The sequence below is a fragment of the Lithobates pipiens genome, unplaced genomic scaffold, assembly GCF_037356315.1.
Source record: "Lithobates pipiens isolate NorthernLeopardFrog02 unplaced genomic scaffold, aLitPip1_a1.2 Scaffold_8, whole genome shotgun sequence".
Classification (NCBI taxonomy): domain Eukaryota; kingdom Metazoa; phylum Chordata; class Amphibia; order Anura; family Ranidae; genus Lithobates; species Lithobates pipiens.
The window spans coordinates 607,175,108-607,187,285 of record NW_027507903.1 but is presented as its reverse complement, the minus strand read 5'-3'; the positions used below and the strand labels follow the sequence as shown (position 1 = coordinate 607,187,285).

The window sequence follows — 12,178 nt, the reverse complement described above, 5'->3', positions numbered from 1 at the left end:
CAATTCGCTGAGGAGGCGGTGCAGCTTGTAGGCTACAGGCTGCACCACCCCCTGCTGCCTCCTCAGCAAATGGGTAGCTTAAGCTGTCTCCGTCCCTCACTTATGACATCACCATGCAGCTTCTAACTTCAGCTTGTTCAATTAAAGGAGTTGTAAAGGCAGAAGGTTTTTTTATGCAATCTGTGTGCAGCAGCCCCCTTAACACTTACCTGAGGTCCCTCTTTGTCCAGAAATGTCCATGAGTGTCTCAGCCACCCAGATTCTCCTTCCTTATTGGCTTAGACACAGCAGAGGCACCACTGACTCCTGCTGCTGTCAATCAAATTCAGCTAGCCAATCAGGGGAGATAGGGTGCGAGGCTCTGTCTGAATGGACACACAGAGCGGCGACTCAGTTTGGGTGCCCCCCTAGCAAGCTGCTTGCTGTGGGGGCGCTGAACAGGAGGGAGGGGCCTGGAGCAGCAAAGAGGGACCAGAGAAGAGGAGGATCCAGGCTGCTCTGTGCATATCCGCTGCAACACAGGAGGTAAGAACACCATGTTTTGTTATTTTTATAGGAATAAAAACGAGACTTTACAATCACTTTAGGCTTTGCCGATAAAACCTGGAAGTCGATTGGTTACCATGCACAGCTGTACCAGATTCTGTGTGCACGAGTTTTTGGAAATCTCCTCCATGGTATATGTGTCTCCACTTTTCCTAAAAAGCCTCTTCCTTGTAGCTGCATTGATTTAACCTTTTCTGAGTCTGACACCCATGTAGCCCTTAAAAAGGGTTAGGCGGAGCAAAGGCTTGCAGCAATAACTTACTCCACATTTGTAATGAATGAAAAAAACAACAGATCTTTATTTACAAAAACTGTATGAACAGCGGACAACGACACGTTGATCAGCAGCCCAAAACAACATAAATCATTTTCTATCCCCTATCTTTCACAACTTGATAAATTAAAACTTTACAAAAATATATATAGGGAAAAATAAACATTCATCCGATCCCTTTCATTCTTCACAATGGTGGCCTGGTTAAGCCATTTAGTTTATTTTGTAGCCCACAAGGATAGCACTTAGGGGTTCTGCGAAACCCAAACGTAGGATTGTGGAAATCCACTGCCCCTGAATCAGAGCGGAGAAGAGGGGAAATGTCACCTTTTGCAGCTTGGTCCATCTTCCAGCCCCTCCCAGCGGCAGTGCGTGGGCGCTCTAGCAGTTCTATCGAGTGATTCACTGGCAAGATTGTCTATAAGGCAGCTTAGGATTGTCACTGATCAGCTCAGAAGAAGCAAGGAGGCTTTTCAGCTGGCCGTCGTCGTTTTAGCCCTGGCCTCTTCTCCCCCCTCTGTGCACTCCCCTCCTTCTTCCATCATTATTGAGAGGTCCAGGTCTTCTTCATATGGAGGTGCATCCGGAGAGCAACCCGTGCAGGCCTGGAGAGGACATAAACAATCATCAGAAACGGCAAATCAGCTCAACCCATTAAAGCAGAGTTCCACCCAAAAGTGTTTTAGCACTCCTCGCCCCCTTACATTCCACATTTGGCATGCCCTTTTTTTTGAGGGTGGGTTTCCCACTTCTTCCTTCCGTCCTCTTGCCAACTAGGCGATTCCTTCTCTCCCCCTAGGTGGCCCCTCCCTCTCTGCCATCTCCTGGGACACGTCACAGGTCCCAGAAGATGGTCTGACAACTATGAGAGCGCAGCGCGACTCACGTATGCACAGTGCGTGCCCAGCTGTGAAACCGCAAGCTGTCACGGCCGGTTGCCCAAATTTGGGCAGCGCCACGGAGGAGCGAGGCTTCAGGCATCTGCATCGCAGGACAGCTAACTGTCCGTTTATTAAAAGTCAGCAGCTGCGCTTTTTGTAGCTGCTGACTTTTAATAAACGGAAAAACGAGTGGAACTCCACTTTCAATCTCTTAAATCTGAAGAGCGTGTGGAACTCTGCTTTACATCTCTTAAATCAGACTGTGCAAGGGTCACTTATAATGTCAAGACCCCTTCCCCTGTAAAATCACCTGCTATTGGTATATGCAAAATGTACCTGTACAAACATTTACATAACAAAACCTCAGGATGTAAAATGTGTATATATATATATATATATATATATATATATAATCTAAAAATGCAAGGGGATTGCTGCACAAACAGTGAAAATGTATTTGTAAAAATTACATCACATCAGGCATTTTTCTCCAGAAAATGCCTGACGTGATGTAATTTTTTACAAATACATTTTTTAAAATATTTTTTTAATAATTTTTTTATATATTTTAGTCCTTGGGAAGGACCTGATTGCTTGCACTATATTTCTGATTGACCGGTCTGTGCACCTCACCCACTGATTTTGATATATATACATATAATATATACATATATATATATATATATATATATATATATATACACACACACATACATATAATATTTATATATATATATATATATATATATATACACATACATATATCTATGTGTGTGTGTGTATATATATATATATATATATATATATATATATATATATATATATATATATATATATCAGTTATCAACCCTAAGCGGGCAGGAGAGAGGCCTCTAAGGTTTTTTTTTTTTTTTTTTTCCCCATCTGTGTCCGATTGGGGAGATTTTATTTCATTTCCTGACCCACAGCCAAAACCGGAAGTGAGGAAATTCTTGGTTGTCACCAGGGTCATATGAATTAATGTCCCCGTTGGAAGATTTACCCTCTATTATTGTTCTGGGAACACCTCAAAGTTTGGGAATTTCTTTACTTTCACTTTCAATGATAATGGTAAATGTGACAGAGAGAGGGTGAAGCTGACAGATGTTCTAATCCCTCTCTATCTAAAAAGTTTTGCCTTTAGTTGTACTTTTAAGATTGGAGTTGCAGCTTCTTACAATTGCCCATCTGTGGCTTGTTCTCTTTATTTACCACCAGCCTTTGGAGTACTGTGGCCAGATTTTGATGGATTGGGCATTGCAAGGAGAGCCTGGAAATTACCTTCAGGCACAGGGCCCCACATAGGATGCTTTCTGCTAGAGCGGACTTCTCTTCAGACTGAACTCCGAAGGGCTTTTCCACAGAGTTCTGCCAAATGGACTTGGCTACACACGATCACACCAAATTCTGATCGTTTAGAACGAGATGACGTATGACGGGACTAGAAAAAGGAAGTTCAATGGCCAATAGCTGCCCATTTTTGGTCCGTCGGAACAGCATACAGACGAACGGTTTTCTCAATAGGAACTGGTTCCGGCGGAAAGATTTGAAACATGTTCTATTTCTAGGTCTGTCAGACTTTTAGAAAGAAAAAGTCAGATGAAGCCTACACACGATCGGAATGTCCGACAGAATGATTCCGTCTAACCTTTTCTGCTGGAAAGTCCGGTCGTGTGTACAGGGCATTAGCTGTGGAGAGTGTGACAGACTCACCCGGGTCAGAGGCTTTTGGAGGGGACTGAATGCTAGCCTCTGGCCTACTGACTATGGGCCTTGGCATTTGAGGGAGCTACAAGCATTTAGGAAGATATTCTATTATATAATGCAAAAGAACATTATTAAGGAGGCCATGATGGTCTCTACCAGCTTGGGACTCAGTAGACAGAAGTAAGTGAAAGGAATGCTTATTGATGAGATCTGGAAAGCCCGGGTCTTTCACCCAATAGTTTATTGTTCTCATTAACGCACCTTTGTCTCCTAGCAAACTATTGGGGGGTGCCTTTATACTGCTGTGTATTGCAAGTTGAGTGAGGAGACGGCAAATATACCCAGAAAAGTCATATCTCTGAGTTACCAAGTCTGGGTAAATGATTAGATAACTAGCTCATGTTAATTAGGTTTCTGGTTACAGTTTGTATTGTCAGCCTGCTGTATATATTTGTGTGTCATCTCAAATAAATCCATGTCCATAAGTCCATGTTCAGCAACCAAATGAGTATTGCCTTGTTTGTTGTGAGCAGTTTGGAATATCTGATATCTATATTCAGACTGGGAGGAAACGGTTTATGACGAAAGCACTCAAGCGGAGTGTGGGACATTTTGTTACATAACGTTTTCTGGGTCCAGAGCCTTTGACACTTGCCTTGTCGCTAAACAGCCACTTGTTGAGTAGCCTGGTCAGGGGCCGCGCACCTTTAATACCTCATTTGTGCTGCTTTTCGGCGTTTTAAAGGTTGGGACTTCCTGTGCTCCAAGACCCGAGATGAGAAAGAAAATGGGATTTTGTACTAGGCATAAAATCTTTATTTTGGAGTCTGTTGAACAGCCCAGGTCCCACCTCCTTGTAAAGTGTTATCATGCTCTCAGTACTGCTTTGCTGAAAAATAAAATGAAGGTGTGCCGGTAGTGGGAGGAGTCATCCTGGACTGGCCTACAGATTTTTGTTTGCCAGTGTCCACTCCTCCTGTAGGCAGCTGTATAACTCCAGCATTAAGACTTTCTTTTTGCCCCAATGGACTCCAAGAAAAGAAATGTTACGGCGAGTACAAAACTATTATGGGAACTACTGAGCTGGTGATATTGATTATCTGTGGAATGAAAGAAACCCAACGTGACCATTTGAAAAACTTTTGTCTACAGAAGTTCTTTCTTTTCTGGAATTCGCGCAATGTATATCACAGATGTTCTATGCATTCCATACACATGTATACACTCACAGTGATATTGAAGACGTGCGGTAATCGTCCTCTTCTGACCCAGCTATGGACCTCCCCCAGTTCCTTCTTCTGCTCCTCGCTAAACCTAGGCTGGTTTCTCTGGAGTTGCTTTAGCTTCTCCCGATCTTCCTTAAGGACACTTTCCATGTCTCTGCACGGGTACAACAAACAACATGAGCCATAAGTATAACAGAAGCGAAAAAAGGGAAAAAACTGCGCTACGGAATACAAATGGTATTGAACGGAAGCTGCAATTCAAAATGTACACCAAGAATACACCAAACAGAAATAGAAAAAAGAAAGAACTGCGCTAACCACGAATACCCAAATGTGAGTAGGGTATGTATATGTGCCAGACCCACAATATGGGTCTTAGTGTCTTAATGTCTCCAAGACCACCTCCAAAGTATAATGCAAACCATATACAAATAAGTGCAATTTGAATGCAAAAACAAACCATAAATACGTGTCAAGAGTGTGAGTTCCCCAAACACAATATGAATAAATCAAATTCAGTGCATATACCTCTAGAAATAAAGAGTTAAAAAATAGAATAGAATATGAAAAAAATATTTGCAATTTTTTTTTTTTTTTTTTTTTACATAAATGGAATATCAAGAAAAAAGATTATATTTAGAGACACCCTATATAATGTCCATATAGTCATATGTCAAAAAATAATAAAATGTCCATATAGTAAACAAACACCAGTGAAGTAAAGCTTCAAGTGGAGTGCAGCAGTGAAGGACAAACTTCAAACAGCTGAGTTATGAGTACACAAAATAAAATCTTCTCCAAAGATGTGCTGTGCTTTTCCCAACACCGAATGAGTGAATTGGCTTCTTACCAGATCCAAGCGACCCCCCGTTACAGAGGGTCACCACAGGCGACAATAGTCAAAGGGTATCCGGATAGCGATTCCTCCTCAAGCGATCCTGAATCAGAAAATATATGAAATGAAGCATATATAAATGATCAGTGGACAACATCCAGGTCAGCCTTCCTCAGCTGGGTCAGCACTCCATCCCTTAGCGGTCTTTCAGGATAATGATCTGTTCAGTGGTCTCGATATAAGGCAAGACTTATTCTTCCAAGGCCAGTATTAAGAAATAGTGGAGATCTTCAGCAACCTTGATGGAGTGCTGACCCAGCTGAGGAAGGCTGACCTGGATGTTGTCCACTGATCATTTATATATGCTTCATTTCATATATTTTCTGATTCAGGATCGCTTGAGGAGGAATCGCTATCCGGATACCCTTTGACTATTGTCGCCTGTGGTGACCCTCTGTAACGGGGGGTCGCTTGGATCTGGTAAGAAGCCAATTCACTCATTCGGTGTTGGGAAAAGCACAGTACATCTTTGGAGAAGATTTTATTTTGTGTACTCATAACTCAGCTGTTTGAAGTTTGTCCTTCACTGCTGCACTCCACTTGAAGCTTTACTTCACTGGTGTTTGTTTACTATATGGACATTTTATTATTTTTTGACATATGACTATATGGACATTATATAGGGTGTCTCTAAATATAATCTTTTTTCTTGATATTCCATTTATGTAAAAAAAAAAAAAAAAATTGCAAATATTTTTTTCATATTCTATTCTATTTTTTAACTCTTTATTTCTAGAGGTATATGCACTGAATTTGATTTATTCATATTGTGTTTGGGGAACTCACACTCTTGACACGTATTTATGGTTTGTTTTTGCATTCAAATTGCACTTATTTGTATATGGTTTGCATTATACTTTGGAGGTGGTCTTGGAAACATTAAGACCCATATTGTGGGTCTGGCACATATACATACCCTACTCACATTTGGGTATTCGTGGTTAGCGCAGTTCTTTCTTTTTTCTATAAGTATAACAGAAACTGACTGAGATCAGTTTTAGAGCAGTCCAAAGACCTTATTCATGTAATAAAGCCCCCCCCCTAGGGTTCTAACCTTGAAGGGATCTGGTACGACATCATCACATCATGGTCAGCATTGGCCATCAGTAACCACAGTGGGTCCTGCATGACGTATCTGATAACCTTCCTCTCGGCCTCTTCCCGCTCGGCCTTTTTAACCCTCAAATCCGTCTCCGAAGAATCGATGCTCCCAAAGTACTTGCTGGTATTGCTGCTTTCGCTGCTCCCTGAGTAAGAGAAGAAAAGGGACAACGAATCAGAATACGGATTAGAAAGAATTAAGCGGTTAAATTAAGATCCCTGAAATACCTGGTGTTGTGTGTTTTTTTCAAAATTCTGGCGATTCAAAGTACAAGAGCACAAGACGTGCCTCATACCTCGCTTGGGGCTTCTACAGCCAATCCAGAGGACCCCCAAGCGAGGTCTGGTGGGCAACAGGGAGGCTACCAGTGTCCAGTTACTGACTAAGCAGCAAGCACAGGGAAAGGAGAGGCACTAGAACAGTGATGGCGAACCTTGGCACTCCAGATGTTTTGGAACTACATTTCCCATGATCCTCATGCACTCTGCAGTGTAGTGGAGCATCATGGGAAATGTAGTTCCAAAACATCTGGAGTGCCAAGGTTTGCTATCACTGTACTAGAAGCACAGAGCACTGGAGTGTAGGTTTGGCTTTTGGTTTATATCAGGGATATGCAATTAGCGGACCTCCAGCTGTTGCAGAACTACAAGTCCCATGAGGCATAGCAAGACTCTGACAACCACAGCCATGACACCCAGAGGCAGAGGCATGATGGGACTTGTAGTTTTGCAACAGCTGGAGGTCCGTTAATTGCATATCCCTGGTTTATATGATGGGTTTGCTTTTTTTTTTAACACAAAAATGTATAAATGTGTGTCCCAAACACTATACAAGACAAGAAAATACATTTTCTCGCATGGATACACAGGGATGGAAAAACTCCCCATTTCAGCTGTCTTGATGACATTAGGCCTTTTCATTTATCAGTCATAATAATGTCGTTTGTCAATTCACCTAGCAATAAACACAAATAAATCAAATATCTCACTGGTGCCACATGCAGACGTGCTGCCTCCATTAGAGCCCATGGTACCAGAAACGGCAGAGCCGGTGCCAGAGCAGGAATCCTCTTGGAGGAGGAGATCCAGAAGACCACTAGAACTCGAGAGAGCATCGTGGTGTGACGAGGACTCCTGATTATCACCCTGGAGATGGGGAGAAATAGAATTTTTTTACCCACCATAAAACTGTTTTCGTAGGACACCAATAAGAGACACAAGAAGCCTTTAACCCTTCAGGTTGTACTGCCCCCTAGAGGAGGAATGGACCCTAACAAGCAAACGGAAAATGTAGGCCCTTCCCACTACCAACATGCCTCAGTCAAAGCAGTGGGACTTCACTGGTAAAGGGTGGAACCTGATCCTTGAGCCCATAAGCTTGCTTTACGGGCTCAAGCACTCCTTCGACAATTGGTGCTAGAGAGGGTTTCAACGCTCACCCATACCAGAATGATGCAGCAACTGAACAACCACCTCTCCTACAGGGAGAAGGGGACCATGGGCCCCGGTGCCGAATGTTGTTCAGTTGCTGCATCAATCTGGTATAGGTGAGCGTTGAAACCCTCTCTAGCACCAATTGTGGTGAGTTCATATGTTATGTATATGCATGCATGTATGTACCTCAATAATTCTACATCTCATTGTCTATATCATATTCTAATTGAAGTCTGTTCTTCTAATTAGAAACAGTGAAGCTCCTGAAGAAGCGACACTCAGTTGCGAAACATGTAGAGCAATTTTAATTCTTCAATGACCTTTGAATAACTAGGAGACAATACCATACTCAGTGTGGGCTTTTCCTGATACTATAAGTATCTCCCCACAGGAAGTGTATATTGGTACTTCCCTTGGGTCAACCAATGGGTCCTTTTCCTATGTACATTTGTGTGTGTTATTAAATGTGTACTGTATACATGTGTAATTTATATGAACTATTAAAATTTGGTTATACTTTTCCATACGTGGCGTTAAAGTCCATTTTTCCTACCACTATATTTTCTCATTTGTAATGGTTGGACAAGATGGGAAAGGCAATGACAATGCCGAGGAGCTGAGTATAGCAAAATCAATGTTTATACACAATGATGATGTGAAAGAAGCATTTAAACATATGAATAATCACCATGCAGTTCTCCAGCTGTCTGTCTTCTTCTCCAGTTCCTGTCCCCTGGTTTGGCCCTCCGGCTGTAGCATTGCCAGGGGCCGATCCTCCTCCTTCCTCCTCCAGCTCCCCTCCTGGTCCTCCCCCTCCAGTGCTGGGCTGCGGCAGCTCCTCCATCTGCAGCAGGTCAAGCTGGAGCGGAGAGCTGCATCGTGACGGGAGGAGCCGCTGGGGCGGGGAGGAGAAGCGGGAAGGGGGAGGGGGTTGGCAGGTGGCCACGGGGATGGGAGGAGAGGGTGGTGTGGGAGATTCGGCGGTGGGATTAAAGGTAGGAAACCCTGGAACTCCAGGAAAGAAGGGCGGCGCCACTGGGGGAGGTTGGAAAAGATAATTGGGGAGTACGAGGGCAACAATGGGTGTGACAAGAGGGTATCTCGGGAGGGATGGGGCTGGTACAGGGGCAGGAGGTTGGTGGGGGAACATAGGGAGGGGGTAACCAGGGATAACTGGAGGTGGAGGAGGTAGAAGAGGAGCCTCGGGGAGGTTGGTCGTTGGCATGGAAGCGGGTGACAAATGTATGCATTGCTTTGGCCGCTTTACTTTGGTTTTTCTGCTTTTGCCCCGACGGCCTCCGTTATTTGTCCCCTCCCGCGATAGGGGGGCAGGATTGCTGGCAGAGCTGTGGTGGTGTTGGTGGGATCGGGAGGGCTTAGCTCCTGTGTAGAAGAAAATTAAAATAATTTAATATCTAAACATGACTATATAACAAGTACTGATTTCTGAAAATATCTAAGCAATTCATAGCCAAATTACTAAATCTGAATGTCTATAACGGACATCTTTTCCTAGATTCAACTCAAACCTTCCTTGCATGTGTAGCTGCCTCACCTGCCTTGCAGCATGTCTGGTTCAAGGGCCAAATTATCATGTGAAGCAACATGTAATCGAATCCCCCGCTGCTGATTGGCCAAGTGTGGTGAATCCCATTTGCTGAACTTAGCTGACAGTGAGTCAGGGATTGCAATCTCAGCAACAGCCTTGTATCAACACTGAAAGGAGCAATACAGACATAGCTGAGAAAACTTGCCCCCCTTTAAAAGGAGTTGTAAAGTCTCAAGGTTTTTCACCTTAAAGCGGAGTTCCACTCTTTTTTTTCATTTATTAAAAGTCAGCAGCTACAAAAAAAGCATAGCTGCTGACTTTTAATAAACCGACACTTACCTGCCCCACGGTCCAGCGATGTGGCGGCCCAGAGCCTCGCTCCTCTCCCCCTCCTCTCTTTGGCGCCGTCATGGTAACTGTGGGCACTCAGCTGTGACAGCTTATGGCTTCAAAGTCGGGCACGCACTGCGTATGCGCGCGTCGCGCTGCGCTCTCCTATTGGCCAGCCGCTCTTCTGGGACCTGAGTTGTGTCCCAGAAGATTGCTGTCAGGGAGGGGCCGCCTAGGGCGAGAGGAGGAGTCGCCTAGGCAGCCGAAGATAGGAAGCGGGACAGGAAGTCCCATGAAAAAAGGGTTACAACCCCCCCCCCCCCCCCCCAAAATGTAGCATGTCGGGTTGCGAGGAGTGGTTGGAACTCCACTTTAATGCATTTTGGGTGGAACTCCACTTTAATGCATTCTATGCATTAAGGTGAAAAGCCTTCTGGGGTGCAGCTTCCCCCCCATGCCCCCCTTTTTCTTACCTAAGTCCGATCGTTCCACCGACGAGAACGAGCCCAGCAGCTCCAGCCGCTGTCTCGAGTCCTCATTGGATAGATTAATAGCGGTAGGAGCCATTTCCACAGAACATGGAAATGCAATTATTTTAGGAAATATAAACTGCTAAATACATTTGCAGTATATAGCAGTCTTGTGACTTCTATCAGTGCCTGGTTAAAGCTTGTAGGAGGAGTTTTCATACTGCACTGGCTGTCCTATCAGGATGCAGGACCCCTGACCCTCTGTCTGGACAGTGCTGATTGGCCCTGTGCTGATCACATGCACTCTCCCAAGGGAAAAAACTAAAACTCTAGCAATACACACCAAACTGAGCATGTGCAGCTTGACTCCATTTACTCTGTCATATCCGGACATGTTTTGGAGACAATGCAAGAAGAGGCGGATCTGTGCATACAGGATCAAACAGCCTTTTTACACAATGCAAAGGATTAACCCCTTAGGTTCCGGAGTGAGCGTGTTTTACTCTATATACAGACTGATTTCACTGTTTTGGGTTTAGTAACACTTTAAGGGAGTTGCACCCAGAAACAGCAAACCACAGCATTCTGAAAAAGTCAAATTTTTATTCACATATTAAATTCAAATAATATAAAAATTACACTAAGTATATAAAAAAACAAAAAAAAAAGATGAATAGTTGCATAATAACATATATACACATAGAAATAGCCGGTTGATATCCTAAAACTCGAAACGTTTCATGATGCAATGTTCACTTCTTCAGGAGATAATATTTAATAGGATATCCACCAACCATACAACATAAGTGGGAATATAAAATCCTTCTCCAGCAAACAAAAAAACAATAGATTGCAATGGAAAAGTACCATGGGAGGCGTCTTATCCGGGAGCTGTAGAAAGGGCAGGAGAACCACACAACAGGAACCACACAATGGGGTGGGGGGGGGGGGGTCACTGGCCACGGTGTCAAACATATAATAGGTAGCTAGAAGCTGCCGTTAAATCCTAGAAACATGCCACAAACATCAGCGGTGTTAGGGCTCATTTACACTTGCTTCAAAACAAGGCTTTGGACAGGCTTTGTTAAAGCTCCCTGAACGCCAATCAAAGCTCCTGTCACTAAATAAAATGGTTAGCTTACAGTCTTGTTTACATTTTGCTTCGCTTCAAAAATTATACCCCATGTCGCTTTAGTGGCGCTTCAAAGCCTCCATAGAAGTCTATGGCAAAGCTTGCTGGAAGCCCTACTGAAGCCCCACAGAAGCCTCATTGAAGCCCCATAAAGCCTCACCAAAGGCTCATCTAAGCCCCATAAAGCCTCAATGAAGCCCCACCAAAGGCTCATCGAAGCCCCACAAAGCCTCAAAGAAGCCCCACCAAAGGCTCATCGAAGCCCCATTGAAGCTCCACCAAAGCCTCACTAAAGCCCCACCAAAAGCTCATCAAAGCCCCATAAAGCCTCAACGAAGCCCCACCAAAGGCTCATCGAAGCCCCATAAAACCTCAAAGAAGCCCCACCAAAGGCTCATCGAAGCCCCATTGAAGCTCCACCAAAGCCTCACTGAAGCCCCAAAAAGCCTCACCGAAGCCCCACCAAAGGCTCATCAAAGCTCCATAAAGCCTCAACGAAGCCCCACCAAAGGCTCATCGAAGCCCCATAAAGCCTCAAAGAAGCCCGACCAAAGGCTCATCGTAGCCCCATTGAAGCTCCACCAAAGCCTCACTGAAGCCTCACAGAAGCCCCAC

The 12,178-nt window shown here is 44.1% G+C and overlaps 1 protein-coding gene across 4 annotated transcripts in view; it reads right to left on the bottom strand.

The window, feature by feature from the left end:
* Positions 1-814: 814 nt before the first annotated feature.
* The window catches only part of PER1 (period circadian regulator 1), a 93,354-nt gene continuing 81,990 nt past the window's right edge, over positions 815-12,178 (bottom strand). For all 4 annotated transcript variants that reach the window (XM_077470608.1, XM_077470611.1, XM_077470610.1 and 1 more), the window contains 5 exons: positions 8,771-9,465; positions 7,638-7,794; positions 6,602-6,794; positions 4,656-4,806; positions 815-1,425 (listed from right to left, as the gene is read on the bottom strand). In XM_077470608.1, coding sequence (XP_077326734.1) covers positions 1,294-1,425; positions 4,656-4,806; positions 6,602-6,794; positions 7,638-7,794; positions 8,771-9,465 — 1,328 coding nt within the window. In that variant the 3' untranslated portion in view covers positions 815-1,293. The remainder of the gene's footprint in view (positions 1,426-4,655; positions 4,807-6,601; positions 6,795-7,637; positions 7,795-8,770; positions 9,466-12,178) is intronic.